This window comes from Cibotium barometz, chromosome 35 (genome assembly GCF_041138505.1).
Source record: "Cibotium barometz isolate CiBa-2024 chromosome 35, ASM4113850v1, whole genome shotgun sequence".
NCBI classification, from domain to species: domain Eukaryota; kingdom Viridiplantae; phylum Streptophyta; class Polypodiopsida; order Cyatheales; family Cibotiaceae; genus Cibotium; species Cibotium barometz.
Genome location: NC_141080.1, coordinates 1,592,527 through 1,609,247, shown reverse-complemented (window position 1 = coordinate 1,609,247; position 16,721 = coordinate 1,592,527). Strand labels below are relative to the sequence as shown.

At 41.0% G+C, this 16,721-nt stretch overlaps 1 protein-coding gene across 2 annotated transcripts in view; it reads right to left on the bottom strand.

Annotated features, from left to right (window-relative positions):
• Positions 1-14,965: 14,965 nt before the first annotated feature.
• The window catches only part of LOC147618035 (4-hydroxy-tetrahydrodipicolinate synthase, chloroplastic-like), a 41,140-nt gene continuing 39,384 nt past the window's right edge, over positions 14,966-16,721 (bottom strand). Inside the window, exon 4 of one of the 2 annotated variants that reach the window (XM_086775273.1) lies at positions 14,966-16,103. In XM_086775273.1, the coding sequence (XP_086631399.1) occupies positions 15,173-16,103 (931 nt within the window). In that variant the 3' untranslated portion in view covers positions 14,966-15,172. The remainder of the gene's footprint in view (positions 16,104-16,721) is intronic. The other variant, XM_086775272.1, reaches the window with a different exon arrangement.

Below are 16,721 nucleotides of genomic sequence, written 5' to 3'. Positions count from 1 at the left end.
ATGACCTGAACTTCTTTACTACAAAAACAAGAGACAAATCACCTTTCTCCATTCACCATACCTCTCCTCGGCATTAGTGAGTTGTCGGCTTGCATAATACACTGGTTGCATATGCCCTTGCTCTCCCTTTTGCAAGAGTATAGCACCCACTGAATGTGATGAGACACTTGGGTTCACATAAAAGTCCTCCCCCCACCTAGGAGGCTACACAATTGGACTTTGACTCATGCATTCCTTGAGCAAACAAAAAGATTGAATTTGATCGGGCCCCCATTGGAAAGAAACATTCTTCTTTGTCAACAGATTTATAGGATACATCTTCTCAGAGAACATGTCAACAAAGCGTTGGTAACACTTTGTTTTACCCAAAATCCTCCTTACCTCCCTTACATTGGTAGGTGGTGGGAGGGCCACAATTGCTTACACCTTCTCAGGATCCATCTCTATGCCTTCTTCTGACATAGAATACATCTTCTCAGAGAACATGTCCAAAGAGAACCACCTTCCTTTGTGCCAACAAGCAGCATTTTCCAGGATTAAGACACCCTTTTGCATCATCAATACTTTGCAAGGCCAACCTCAACTTTTGCATCAATACTTTGCAAGGCCGACCTCAAATTTTCGAAGTGATTCACGCGGCTTGAATAAATGCAAAAGTCATCCAAAAAGACCCTTTCCATCATGAGGACCGTGACTTGGCGAAGGCCAGCTGCCTGTGAGGTCGTCATCCTTCTATCCCAATCAATGTTGCACCTGTTGTGTCCCATCCAAGCCCTTCTAAAGAGTATTTCCTCATGCATTTTTCCTACATGCATCACATAAGTCAATATTAGGTAATTTGGAAAAAATCTCACATTTTGGGAATCAATTACTCCATATAGTTTTGGACATATCTTAAACATACTAACTCCAAATTTGTTGGAGATCATAGATTTAGATTCTACTCTTCAAGATCTTTCCAATGATATGTCACATGAGGGGGTTTTGACAAACTTTTGGACAAGTTCACCATGCTCCCATTTTTCAAATGGGAATGGGATTTTTCCCAAATTATCTAATATGGTGTTACATAGAACTTCCCTTCCAAGGGATTATTTCCAATGTGGAACAAAAGTGTGAGTGTGCCTAAGCAGTGAACTTCATAAGATGCCACTATTGTGATTGTGGACAGGAGTATCTTTCAGCGAAGGTTCCCCAAGAGAATGCCATGTTTTGTGAGACATCAAATTGTAATTAGCCCCTGTATCTATGAGAGCTAATTTTTTAGTAAAGCTTGTTGGGGTGGTCATTCATAACCACAACCAAGCAAGCTTCACCTCTCATTCTTCCTCTTTGAGGTCGACCACTTGGGCCATGTTGATCATGATTTGTTTTTGCCGAAGCTTGGCTTGCCTCACTTTAGCTTCTTGTTGGCCAGCATGTTTCATATCTTCAAGGTCCTTTTTTTGTTGTTTCTTGTCATGAATAGCCCTTAGGGTGGCTTCAGTGAGTAGGCCATAGTAGCATTTTAATTTGCTACCGTTGAAATAGCCTGCCATTTCAACACTGTCAAGTGTCTCTATGCATACAATGCCTTGTGAGGTTATTTGAGTGACTAGGAAGGGTCCTAAGCCTCTGAGCTTGTGTTTCTCTTTGTGCGTCTTTATGCTGAATAGGAGGACCATGTCGCCCTCGTTCATTTGTTTGTCTTTTAGCTTATCATTGAACTATTGTTTACACCTTAGCTTTTTGACAATCATGCTATATACGGCTAGAAGGCATGTTTCGAGATTTTCAAGCTCGAAAAGGCGATAGCCTAAGACGTTCCCTGTGAGCTTTTCTACAGATGTGTAAGCTGGGGACCAAGAACTTCCATTGGCATGACCACTTCAGTACCATAAGTCAAAGTGAATGGGGTGAAGTTCTATAGGCCCAAAGTGCTGTCGATAACTTTTGTTCCCAATCGTCTCGGTAGCTAGCCTCCATAGTTTTAGTTAGAATGGTACACAAGACCTTGTTTGTGCTTTTAGCTTGGCCATTTGCTTGGGGGTAATAGGGGGAGGACTTTCTACGAGTGACAAGCTCTTATAAGAGGAATTGGATTACTTTGTTAATAAAATGCATTCCATTTTCACTCACAAGCTCTAGGGGGCAACCCAAGCGTATGATGACTAACTTATATAGAAATTTTGCAGTTGATCGCACATCAACAGGTAAGCTGAGCAACCCACTTAGTGCAATAGTCCGTGTGGCAGCAGTTATATATCTGGCTTGAGTGTATCTTGCTATAGACTGATGAGCCTAATGAAATAAATGCCCCACTTTTCAAATGGTTTCAAGGACACTATAGGATTCAGGGGCATGCTATCCTTAAAGTAGGGAATTGCCGCACATTGGCATTCATCGCATCGCTTGACATATTTTGTTGTTGCATCCTCCATTAAGGTGGGCCACCATAACCTAGCCATGAGGACCTTGCGCAAAGTGATATCTGCGGCAAAGTTCCCACTAGCTTGTTTAAGAAGGAAGACATTCATGGACACAACGTCTAAGAATCTTGTCTTTCCCCTACCTACAGAGTTGTCCTCCAATGAGGTGGTAGGGGGCTACTTGTTTGATTAGGCGACGGGCACGGTCTTTATTTAGGAGGGGGTCCACTAGTAAGTCGTTGGCTAGAAAGTGTGCTACCTCCTCAGCCCACGTAGGAATTAAGCATAGTTGGAATAGGGCAGCATTTGGTAAATCATCTTCTACTCCCACAGACGGCTCGCCTTTGGGGATCCTTGACATGTGGTTTGCCAAAACATGCTAAGAGCCTTTCCTCACTCTAATGATGAAGTCAAACTCAAGCAATATAAGAAGCCACCTAGTGATCCTTTCTATCGTACACAGGAAGGCATGTTTACCAAGTATAGAAGAGCTTGATGGTCTACAAAGAAGATGAATTTGGTAAATCATCTTCTACTCCCACAGGCGGCTCGCCTTTGGGGATCCTTGACATGTGGTTTGCCAAAAAATACTAAGAGCCTTTCCTCACTCTAATGATGAAGTCAAACTCAAGCAATATAAGAAGCCACCTAGTGATCCTTCCTATCGTACACAGGAAGGCATGTTTACCATGTATAGAAGAGCTTGATGGTCTACAAAGAAGATGAATTTGGTCTACAAAGAAGAGCTTGATGGTCTACAAAGAAGATGAATTTGGTCACCCAAAGATAATGATGAAACTTCTTATTAACGATGACTGTGGCCAACACACACAACCCTTCTCTTTTGGTTATGTATAATTTCTCTTAACCTCGTTGAGTTGGCGGCGGCTGGCAAAGCTAATGTGGGGAAATCCATCTTGTGTTCACCCGGTTGGTGGGCCAGCATATATCCAATAGCAAAAGTGCAGCCATCGATGTGGACATGAAAGATAATGTCCCAATTGGGGGACCTAAGAGTAGGAGCACTAGCCAAGGCTTTCTTGAGGGTCGTATAAGCATGTTGGCCTTCCTCTATCCACTCAAAAATGATCAAGAGTCCATAAAGAGGTCTAGCTATATCAGCATACATAAAAATGAATCGCCGATAGTAGCCAACATGTCCCATGAATCGCTAGACTCCCTTAAAGTTGGTGGGTGGAGACATGAGCTGCACTTTGCTATCATCTGTGGTGGGGAGATTCCCTGTCTAGAGACAATGTTTCCTGGGATTACTCCATGCCTAACCCAAAATTAACATTCGAGTGGGTTCAATGAGATGTGATACAACCTACATCTTTTTAACACCTTACGTAAACAATCAAGGTGTGCCTTCCAAGAGGAGTTGACACAAAGGTCATCCATAAGGACCTCCAGGAATTTCCAAAGATATTCTTTGTAGGCAGTGCACATTAGACGCTGGAAGGTACCAGGGGCATTGGTCAGCCTGAAGGCATGACATGGCATGCGTAAGTGCCCTATTCGACGAAGGCTGTTTTGTGCTTATCCTTGGGGTCAATCAACACCTGGTTATAGCCTGGTTGTAGCCAGAGAATCCATCAAAGAAGCTGTAGGATTCCTTTCCTACTACTCGTTCTAGCATTCCTACTACTCGTTTAGCACATGATGTTTAGTGAAGGGTAAGGGACAATGATCCCTTATGGTGGCGACATTGACGTTTTTGAGGTATACGCACACTCTTACCTTCATGTTCTTTTTGGGCACTATCAAAATGGGTGATACCCATTCCATATTCTCTATTTCATAGATGAATCCAGCGTCAATCAGTCTTTCAATCTCTTCTCGGACCATTTTGGAATATTTCGGGTTCATAGGATAAGCCCTTTGGTTGACCAGGCTCCATCAACCATCGGGATGGTGTGCTTGACTACTTCGAGAGGTACACCTTTCATATTTTTGTACTTCTAGGCAAAGAAATCCTTGAATTCTGTAAGCAGAGTGATGAGCTCAGTCTCTTCCTTTATAAAGAGGTCTTCTCCAATATATATTGGCCTCGAGTCTTCGCCCTGGCCTGCCAGGTTAATTTCTTTTACCTTGACTGGACCATCATATGAGTTCCCTGGTTGTTCATTATGGGACCTTTGGGCCAAGTCATATTGCATGAATCTGTCGGCCATTTAAAAGGTCTTGAAGTGTTTAGGCATATGTTTGGTCTCTTCTGCCCTAGCGCTTTCTTCTTCTACTAGCCTTTTGGCTTCTTTTTGCGCCAACACTAGCTTCTTATTGTGCATGCTCTGCATGTAGAGCGGCAAAGCTTTTCCAGTTCAGGTTTGAGATCAACGGGTTCCATTGGCTTTGGGGTGGTCATGTGGACTAGAAGGGGTGGTCATGTGGACTAGAAGGGAGCTATTAGCAAACTCCTTTTGCCATATTTTGTTGAATTGGTCATGTACTTCAACTGCGCCAACATACTTTGGCCAGTGGGTGTCTAAATCATCTGGGGAAGACATATCATTCTAGCCCAGGGAATCCATCGGGCTTGTGAATCCTATGGGAGCATGTTTCCCTTGATGGTTCCGCTTTAATGGCCTGTTCAAGTTCCTAGGCGACGACAACGTTAGGTAGGTATGCTGAGCTAAGCATGTATAGAGATGTGATCTCCTAACCGTGTACCATAGCAAACCTTGTTCTCGTGCATCTAGGAAGTATGCCCAGGGTGGCAAGGATATGCATCCAATTCTCAGAGTCTTCTAACTCCAGAAGAGGTGCACATTCCTCACTATCCTTCTCATCATCTAGTGTCTTGTGGCACGTTTGACACAGATGGATTGTTGTGGATCTAGTTGTTGTTACTAAGTCCTTTGTGAAGGGTCTGCCACTCATTGGGTGTACCTTCCACGTGCGTAAGTTGATCTTTACTATTTAATCTTTCCTTATACTCAGTAGGTTAATGCTGGTGCTGGGATTAGCTTCATGAGCCTTCCCCGTTGTTTTAGTTCTCAGCGAGGACAATCTTTATACATATGGTCAATTCCACACCCAACGCATAAGGGGGTTAAGGTGGGAGCCTACAGAGGTACTTGCCATCCCTTTCTTGATAGGGCACTCAACCACTCTGTGAGGTCCTATGCAATGATAACATTGCATAGGTGGTCATTTTGCCATTGTATTCATGTCTTGGGCGTCCCGTGGCATTGGGGTAGCTAAGTACACTAGGTACATTTGGTTGCCCTCCATCACATAGTGGCTTATAATTTGAGAGGGCGGACTCGTTGGCTCAAGAATTTCATTGTTAAGAACTTTGGGAATTTCCCCCTCTTCCCCTTCTTCGAAGATTTCCATCAAGGTGGTTAGCTGACAAACTAGTGTGATTCGCTAGCAATGGGGGTTGATGTGGGAGAACCAGGGGTCGTAAGGGCATTTCAGGTACCCTAAGAATTCCTCTCTAGGCCCCTTCTTGGCTTGGTTGAGGTGCATTTTGTAGAGCAGGTGTTGGCAAAGCCAGCAATTTCCTTGGGTTTGGAGCAGGCAAGGCCTGAGGTAGAGCACGGGCTTGAGTAGCCTTTTTGCTGATAGCAATTTGTAACTTTGTGATTGCCCCATCTTTGGCAATATATGCAAGAGGGTGGGATGGGGTCACAAATGTGGACACTCTGTGCTAGTATGGTTAGCTCGACAAATCGGACACCATGGAGCTTTGAGATCTTCACCGAGCGCGAGAGAAGCAAGTGTTTAAACTTTGCCCTTGACATTCATGCAAATCTTTGATTTTTTGTTCTTCTTTCATCAAGTTTGCACCATAACTTAATCAATAAATTATTCTTAATTAGTTAGGTTTCTTTAAGCATTGTAGGCATCAATAGATAGCTTGAGACTAGCTCTAGCTCTCTATTAAATTGAAAATCTAAAAAATTAGTGGGAAGATACCTAATATTGTAAGAATCTACGAGGAAAACACGATGAAAATCACATTCTATAGGGTTTTCTGAGAAGCGAACGGCTGTTCCTTTCATAGGCCACGGTCGTGGCACTTGTGCCACATCCATTCCATTCTCTCTAGCCAAATCTATGAAAATCTCCAACCTTGAATGTGGTAGTTTGCATTAAAAATAGAATAATTGCATTAAGTGGGCATAAAGTGCATTCAACCAAGTAGGTACAACTACACTATCAGGGAATATTGTAGGTGGCACAGTCAGACTTGTAGCCCTATATTCCCTGAAAAATCTTTGAAATCTGAGAGTGCCAGGGCCGTTCCATTTGTGCCACGCCCCTTCCAAAGCATTCATTTGATTTTCCACGTCCGTGTGCCAGTTTTGCCACGCTTGTGTCATTCCCTTTTGCCCCAGCTCCAGTAAGTGTACAACCGTACCACTTGTGCCGCCACGCCCATACCAATTGTCCTATCTGAAGCGTACACCCGTGGCAAACTTGCCACACCCATACCAATCACCTGTCATGCTCGTACCTTCTCCAATCCAAAAGCACACGCTTGTTCTTTCTTGAAGCCGCGCCCATGTCCTTGAGGAAGTGTACACCCATGCCATCTGCTCCCTAAGAAGTGTACACCCGTTCCCTTCAGAAGCGTATGCCCGTACCATCCCAAAGCGTACGACCATACCATTTCAAAAAAGGGGACTTTTCACACAGGGGGGTTCTACACAGTAGTTCCACATTGAACCATACACCTACGCTCGGGTAAATTGGTGTGAAACAACCCTCTTTTTTATATGAAGTAAACTATCTCAAAGCTCCCTCACTCTCATAAGGTTAAACCCATGGTCAATACCATATGGAGCCAAACGGCACTTGTCTTTGACAGCTAGTAAGAGCGAAAACCATCCCAGCACGGGACAAGAAACTCCTGACCTCGAGACAAGAGAACCCGAATCTCAGTATATGGACATACCACCTATCCCAAAGCAAGATCCTACCTCTCCCACATATTCACAGAGAAGCCTTGCTTTGAGGCTCCGCAACTTTATCCTAGGAAACACATAGTCGGAAGAGCCGCAACCCAGGGCGAGAGGTATGGAACATCAACAAGAAAGTGAGCCCACGTCGTCTATAGATCCTAGAGTGAAAATAGGGCAATACAAAACCTAGGGCTAGGTCCATCTTCCCAAGGACTGGAATCATCATACCAGAGAGAGGGCCTACTTGGCCTAGTCTCATCAGCCCAATCCACCTGTATATCAATAGTACTACCCACCACAAGGAGTATACCCCAGGTACCACATGGACCACAAGGGGAACAACCGAATCCACCCATAAGACAAGGGACTCCAATGGTTTAATATCCTCCTGGCTAGATTAGAGCGGAACAAACCCATAAACATCTCAAAGTTGATCACCCATAGACAAGGGAAACAACCGAATCCACCCATAAGACAAGGGACTCCAATGGTTTAATATCCTCCTGGCTAGATTAGAGCGGAACAAACCCATAAACATCTCAAAGTTGATCACTAGATTTGATGGGACTAGAGACCCCCCATCCACCACATTTGGAGATGTTCAACCAAATCTATGAAGCCTTTGGCCACGTGGAAGATCAAGTTAAGGTGAGTGCCTTTGGTCTCACCCTCGAGAACGGTAAAGCAGGCCAATGGTTTAGGTCCTTGTTGAAAGCTAAGGACAAGGCCACCTTTGAAGCCTTGAAAGAGGCCTTCAAGGTAGGATATTCTAGAGTCTGGTGGAGCAGCTGCACAATGTCAGACAAAGGGATGGTGAAACCATCCGAGATCAACAGAGTCAGATATCTCCACTCCCACTGCAGTGCTAGAGACAAGTTCTCTAATGAGAGATTAATAGGGAGATTTCTAGAAGGTTTGGATGACGTGCCCTTACACAATTCATTATATTTGGTCCATACCTCCTTTGAGCAATGTTGTAGGAGTGCTATGGACTTTGAGGACAACTTCAAGAGAATACATTCCCGAGAACTTCATGAGGGTATACCAGATGCCTCATTCAAGACTACTAGTACAAAGTTTGATGGAAAGAGCAAAGAGTCCACATCTAGACAGCAGGTTCAACAGTTGGCCACTGTAAATGACCCAACATTGGAGAACCAACCAAGGTCAGGATTGGGTCTCGGCCAGCCCCATCTATATCCAAACGGTTGACCTCCATTGCTCCATGGAATCACCATTAACAAACAAAAACAAGCCCATACGCAAGCAAACAATCGATGGATTCGCATTCCAACCGAGCCAAATAAGGACTCTAGCAAATGAACTAAGTGGAGGACCCTAAGCTAAATGCAATCCCCAGCAGCGGTGCCAAAGATGTTAATCCTAACATACTACCTTGCACACGAGAGAGAGAGAGAGAGAGAGAGAGAGAGAGAGAGAGAGAGAGAGAGAGAGAGAGAGAGAGAGAGGAAGAAGAAGAAGAAGAAGAAGAAGAGAAACAACATGCAAGGGTTGAGTTCGGAGAGGTGCACTTAGCCAACCCTAATGAGGATTGAATCCTCGATGTGAAGCCACTAGGGGCTCACTCCACCTCTACTTGTGTCACCAAGTAGAGATTCAATAGCTAAGTAGAGAGCAAGAAGGAGGGAGCTATGGAAAGCTCAACCTTCACTCCATGCCGCCATATGCATGCAAGAGGGACTTGGTAGAGAGAAAAGAGAGGGGAGAGAAGGAGAGAAGCTAGAGCATCACCATCCCTACAAGCACACACCAACAATCAAGCATGCAAGCACCACAATCAAGCATACATCCACAAGCTCATGAGAGAGAAAGAGAGAGAGAGAGAGAGAGAAAGGCAAAACTCAAATGAGACTACTAGGATTGTCCCTTTTCATATTTCATAAAATGTCATATATACAAGAGCTCATAGTTTACAATGGCCGGCCACCCATTTACAATTGGGGGCCCAAAACTAGTCTTCCTAGCTCTATGTACAACTCTTTCCTTGACCGGCATCACACAAGCTGTAAGCTTGGTTATCTCATGTCTCTTTTACATTAAGCGCTTTTGGTGGTTACAAAAGATGAGTTACAAATGAGCGTAGCCACGCTTGAAAAGTAATGTTAACTAGAGTGATTAACAGCAGGGGGAACCTCTTCCACTACTTCCAACATTGTTACCTCAACAATAGTGCACCTCAATACATTGCTAGAGAAGAAAGAGCATATGTAATCATTGCTCTTGGTTTAGGTGTGACGATTATCTTCATCACATCTATGATCGAGCCTCTTGCTGAAGCATAGGCTAAACTAAATGTACTCTTTGGAGCTAGAGCTAAAAACTCTAGCTATCTTAAGAAACATTTTGCCTAGACCCTATTCACTTGATCTACTAGTAGACCCTAAACATAGTTGTCAGGCAAGCACTCTGAATTATCAAGGGGTGTTCATGTATTAAAACATGAATAAGAAAATAGAATCCACCCCTCCCCTCCCCAACCTAGCCACTCCAATAATCATCCAATGGGCCCATATACAAAGGCATAAATTTATAGCACGTTCAAGTTTGCTAGTACACTGAACTTTTGAGGTGCTATAAAGCTTGAATGTATTGGAAAACTTTTCACAAAAGCTCCTTACATAATGTTACACAATGTTCAAGAAACTTTTAATAAGACATCAATCTTTTTTTTAACATTCAACTTTTAAAAAAATGTGTAATTTTAAATAGGTATTTTTTAAATACTTTCATCCCATTTTAGCCATATCTTGAAAATTTTGAAGAGATGTTCTCCTTGTGAAAATTTCAAAATTTGAGTAGCCTCTAGGTTAGAGTGAGCCTCAAACTATGGTTACATGGATCTTTTATTGTGGATGTGTGTGTGCTTAGACACTAAACATAGTGATTAGTTAAACATGCACACCTCTTAGAGGGTGTCTTGTGTGTTGATTCATAAATAAGACTACATAATCATCAGCTTATGGTGGAGCCTGGCTATAAGTACAAGAATACAAGAAGCATGTTCAAATTTTTCCAAAGCATATTCAGTTGGTTAGGTGTTAATGTAGTGGGTGGTGTGGCCATGTCAATAATTACGTCGTCAAATCCCTTTTCACAAGTCCCTTTCATGACACACCATGCTTGGGAATTTTTTTAATAGAGCCTTACATCAATCCTTTTTTCATTTACTTGAAGAGAAAATTATAATCTTGAACCATTTATACTTCTAATCAATTTTAAGTTTATCTTTGAAATTTTGCAGAGATATTTTAAGATTTTGACTATGCTTTAGATTGCTTATTCTCGAATCATGATGACATGGACCATGACTATTAGTCATGCTTGAAGTAGTCCATCTAAAACCATGCTGATGTGGACCGTCATGCTTGTCATGGTCATACATGTAATACAATGGTTAGTTGGGTTGTGAGATTTAGTACATGAAAGCCCTTTATATCACATGCATTCAAGAAATCCTTTATAAACCACTTATTTGTGAATTTTGGCATTCAAAATACACCCCTTGTGTAAATTTAAAGTAGTAAAATTGTCCTCTTTTTTTACTTAACTTGAAAAAAAAATCATCTTTCAAATTAGAAACCCCCTTATGTCTGTAATTTCTTGGGGGTAAACCCATCAAAACAATCACCTTTTCTAATAAACTCATGTGTGCTATCTTACATACTCCTTAGTGGACCCTAAGGGTGTCTAATGTACTAATTCATAAACAAGTCAATAGCTATAACTAGCTATAAAGGCATCAATATGGGGCGTAGGTTCAAAAATCTAATAGTGTAGTTAGCATGTAAAGTGTCAACCCCATAGGCAGGCTTAAGTGTTCCAGATATCCTTTCACAAAATCCTTCTATGACATCATGTAGTGTGTGAGAAAGCCTTACATCAATTGTTTCTGAGAAACTATTTTTATCATGTAGTGTCCAAGAAACTATTTTCATCATGTAGTGTGTGAGAAACTATTTTCATTGTGCCTTACATCAATTCTTTTCACATTTGGTTGAAAGGAAAACTGTGATTTGAATAAGCCTTGTCTTTGAGTTTTTTTTCACATTTTAACCTGTTATGACCATCTTGAAAATTTGCGAAAATATTTTTTCTATGAATTTTTAAATTTTGAGCAGGTTCGAGGTAAGAGTGAAATTCTATTTTATTGAACCGTGGTTATATAGACCTTTGTACTTGTCATGCTCATTGTGAATGTGTGCACCCCAACATTGAACATAGGGAAGATGTTTGTGTATAAATAAATCCCCCCTTCCCCTAGCCAAATGTAAGTGACCTTGCCAAACACCTTTTTACAAAATCCTTTATGTGATGTCATAGGATGTTTTTTAAACTTAGCATGGTGCTTACATCCTATATGTGATGTCACACAATGTTTTTTAATCTCAGTATCAAATAAATCCTTAGTTAACAACAAGGACATTATAATTTTGAACAAGCCTTGTCTTCATCATTTGTCTTCATCATGTAGTATGTGAGAAACTATTTTCATTGTGCCTTACAGCAATCCTTTCACATTTGGTTGAAAGGAAAACTATGATTTGGAATAAGCTTTGTCTTTGAGTTTTTTTCACACTTTTATCCTAGTATGACTACACCTTGGACATTTGCGGAGATACTTTTTCTATGAATTTTCAAATTTCGAGCAGGTTCTAGGTAACAGTGAAATTTTATTTGCTTGAACCATGGTTATATGGGCCATTGTAGTTACTTTTTGTCATGCTCATTGTGAATGTGTGCACCCAAACATTGAACATAGGGAAGATGTTCGTGTATAAATAAATCCCTCCTTCCCCTAGCCAAATGTAAGCGACATGGTCAAACACCTTTTTTACAAAATTCTTTATGTAATGTCATAGGATGTTTTTTAAACTTAGCACAGTGCTTACATCCTATATGTGATGTCACACAATGTTTTTTAAACTCAGTATCAAAACAATTCTTAATGAACGAGGACATTGTAATTTTGAACAAGTGTTAACCCATTCCAATAGGGTTAACAAGAGCTACCACCATTATCTTACATCAAGGAGTCAAGGTAGATACACCAAAAGGTCTACATTCAAGATATGAAGCAATGGTGTCTAAATCTACAACTTAGATGGGCACCTGTAATGGTTCGATGGAATACTTAAGGCGATTCCCGCTTCAAGGGCCTATGGTAGCATGTAGGATGAAGTCCCAAGTGATGTACTTCATGGATATATTATGAGAGTAGTCATTGTAATAACATTAGGCCTCTTATAAGTCTAAAGTGCCCAATCGGCCACAGTTTAAGTGAGAGTGAATACTTATGGCCATGTATATAAGTGAATTTCTCTTATAATACAACATACTCTCCCATTGTGCAATTGAGTCTTGATCTTTCTAATCTTCTTGCTAATATCTCTCCCTAATGCATGCTAGTGAGTGTGTGTGAGTGAAGTGAGGTGAGAGGAGAGACAAGTACCCATAGTGCAACGTTGTGGTGTGACAATGCTCGCAGGAGGTGCAGTGGAATTGCTTCTCAAGGAGTTCTAGAGCTTGGAGACCTCAAGGGTTACGAGCTCAAACATTGAGAATATCCTCACGATAGTTGCGGCTCACCAGTTAATCTCTTACCTGGATGTAGTTCAAGGAGGGTTAGGGTGAGCCATAACATTTTTTGGCACCGCTGCCCCGCCGGGGAGCCATTCCTTGGCTTTTTCCATCATTTTTTCTATAATATATGCATTACCAATTGCCCATTGTCTTGATTAATGGTTTCCCATGAAAAAGATGTGGATTTGATGGTGATTTGTGTGTGATTTGGTGTAGAATAGCTCTCTTTTTTGTTTTTGTAAAGAATGCTTTTTGCTTAATTTGTTGTTTTGTTGTTTTTAATGTTGTTTTTAATGTTCCTAGGGCTTGCACATAGAGTGTATTAGGTTTAGTTTGCATCCATTGCATCAAACAATGCTTAATCCTTCTAAAATTTTCTCAAAACTATTAAAAAACTCTTGAAATCGACTAATTTCTCTTAATTGATTGGTTTTTGTCATTGAGGGTGATTAATCCACTTCAAGAGACAAAAAAATAGAAAATATGTTATTTGGGATCCAAATTGATCATGTAAATAGTCGAAATTAGTATTTTTGAGTGTTTTCAGAAATTCATTACTTTACACATTAGTTAATGCACATAGCTTAAAAACTCCTTGCTCTATCCAATGATGTGCTCAATTGTGTGAATTAATTAATGATTAGGGATTAATTAGAGTCCTTGATTAGTCTAAAAGAAGGAAAGATTAGTGAAAAGATTAATTTTTAATTAATTCTTAATCACTTTTTTACATAACTCATTAGAGCTAATGAGCATTCAATGAGTAGATGCCCATGAGTTGTCAAATTGTCCATTTTGGGGGTCATTTATGAAGAGTATAAGGAGGTGTCATAAAAAGGTTGACTTTTTTTAATTCCCACTTACCTTTTTCGAAAAATGCCCATATCTCTTTAATTTAAAATTCAAAAAATGTCCCCTCCAAACAAGAAAATTTAAATTTTCCACTAGCCTCTACAAAAGAAAATAAAAAAATAAAAAAAAAGGCTCATGCGCGTGAACCATTTTCTGTACTCACGTCTTAGGGATACATGCATTGAAAAAATCAAAAAATGGTTCACGCGTGAACCATTTTCTACACTCACGCCTTAAGGACTCATGTCCGAGGGATCCGCACGCAAAAAAAAAAATATTCGAAAAATGATTCACGCTTGAACCATTTTCTACACTCTCATGCCTTAAGGTCTCACGTCTTAGGAGTCCGTGCCCAAAAAAAATCAAAAATCGATTCACATCCTAAGAAGCTCACGATGCTTATGTCCCATTATTGTACTACTCACTCTTGGAGTTTTGGCTTAACTAGACATGCCATGTGCAAAAACCTTCTGTCTAATCTTCTTTGTAGCCCTCTCTATCTTTTGCACAAGACTTTTGCAAGAACCTCTCGCCTAGCATTGATAAAGTTTTAATTTCATGTTAATGTTTGCGTGGCATATAACATTCCATTGAGTTTGCAAGGATCATGCCCAAGGTGCCATGTTATAGATGATGGTAGAAACACATCAACAAAATTGTCTTGTTCAAGCACATCACAACGTGTCTCAGAACACGCTTGAGAAAGGAAATTAATGCATATTTGAATTGATTGATTCTATGAACCTGACCCTCCGTGTGCCCAAAAGAAAAAAGAAAAAAAAAAAGAGGGAGAGGAAGAAGAATAAGAAGAACAAGAACAAGAACAAAGAAAGAGAAGACGATGAGCATTTTGCAAGTTGTAAACCTTCTACCAAATTCAACAGCTTTACCTATTTAGAGTACTGTGTTGTACCTCTCATCAATCATGTCTTATCATATCTTAAGTCTTTCTTTCATACTCGATTCCTAATGCCAACTTTCTTGTTTGCTTTACTTGAAAGGCAGTATCTTTTCTCACAGCAGGCTCCTGATAGCATCTTGTAAGATTTTCAAGACTCGAGCTGCATGGATGAAACATAGAAACACTCTCGATTCATGTACAAATTCAATGGCGAGCATATCTACGTAGATCAAACCATGTTTGAAATCAAGAAAGGTATGGTGAGACATAATTGTGGAAGGAAGATGAAAGTGATCAAGAGAGTGCAAGCTATAAAGGAAGGGTCTACAATTAAGAGGAATTCTTAAGAACGGCTATTTATCTACCATCCATAAATATTGAAAGATTGCTTCGTAACAAGCAATTAGAGTTAATTAGCCAAATGTAGTTAATTTATGGCCACAAGTGACCACACTGGATTAGCAATCACAAGATGGAGCAAACTTCTAGAACTCCTCTTAGTAGCGCTCCAGAACAAGAAAGTCATCATCTTCTAAGACTTGCACCTCTTTGTCACCTATGAAGTGCTCTCTACCTATGTCAGCAACTATCTGCACAAATTGACGTCTCCTCTCGATTTCCACGGGTACATACGGCAGGCGGAAAACAGGCTGGATTACACCGAGCTGTGCAAGTGCAGTATTCAGACCAATAGGATTAGGTTCCACAAACAGCCAATTTATCAGAGGTAGGAGCTTCTCATTCAATCTTGCATCTCTTTCTTTCACAATTAGATCATGCATCAAGCTTGGGACAAGGTTGCTTGCAACAGAGATAACTCCTCTGGCCCCAAAGTCCCACCTTGCATCATGGCATTGATCATCATTTCCACTCCAAACAGCAATACCCTGTTGGCTGTAGCTCTTCACACGATCATTTCCAACGCATTCTTTCACGCCAGCAAAGTTCACACTATCCATTATCTTTTCAATAACGGTTGGAGTAATATCTTGGCCTGTTCGTGTAGGGACGTTGTATACAATGGTTGGTCCCATGGACAAGACACTCTTGAAATGTACAGCCAGACCTTTGTCAGATGTCTTTCCATAGTATGGATTGATCTGGAGGGCCCCATCCATCCCCACTGTAAAACCTTGCTCTGTAGCATGGATTGCTTCCCTGGTCGAATTGCTTCCAGTGTTACCGATGACCTTAATTTCTCTTCCAAAACAGATGACTGTATGGGCAATTAGCATGATGTGTTCGTCCCAACTCATCAACTGGCCTTCCCCTGTAGTACCCCCAACTATCACTCCTTCCGCACCATTCTCTATTTGAAACTGTACAAGCTTGTCATAGGCCTCCAAGTCAAATCGACCATCTGGTACATACGGTGTCTTTATAGCAGTGATCAATCTTAGTTTCTTGATTTCCTCTAGTGCTTTGCTGCTGTGTCAAAAGAGGGAAAAAGTTGAGAACACTTCACAGAAATTAAGAAAGACTCAACGAAACTCTTCTACATCAATTATCAAAAGACTTCACACTAGTTTAGTAGCACATGAACATTAAACATTAGAAAATCAGCATATTCAGCCGGTACAAAATGGTACAAATGTGGTACAACAGGTAACACAAACCGATACAGCAAGTTCACAATCCCTAAAACAGCCAGTACAGCAGGTACAGAAACCCTAAAACAACTGGTACAGAATGTACAGAGATGTGCTGCTGCGGTACATACAGGTACAAATGTGGTGTATGGAGGCAGAAGCTGCTGCATGAAAACAGTACCCAAGGGAACACTCACATGTGGACAATGTCCAAAAAGTCCACCATAAATAATAAGTGAATGTGGAATCCATTACTCATGAGATGCCCACATTATAAATTGTCATGTCCATTAAGTGAATGTGAACATCTTTAAAATACCCTCTGCTCAAACAATAAAATGTCCAGCCTCTTTAATAAACTGACTACCCACATTATAAACGTGTGAATGCCCAACAAATACACGTCCATAAGCCTTTGTTCATATGTGCAAAGCCCCAAATGTCCACTGAGGCCCAA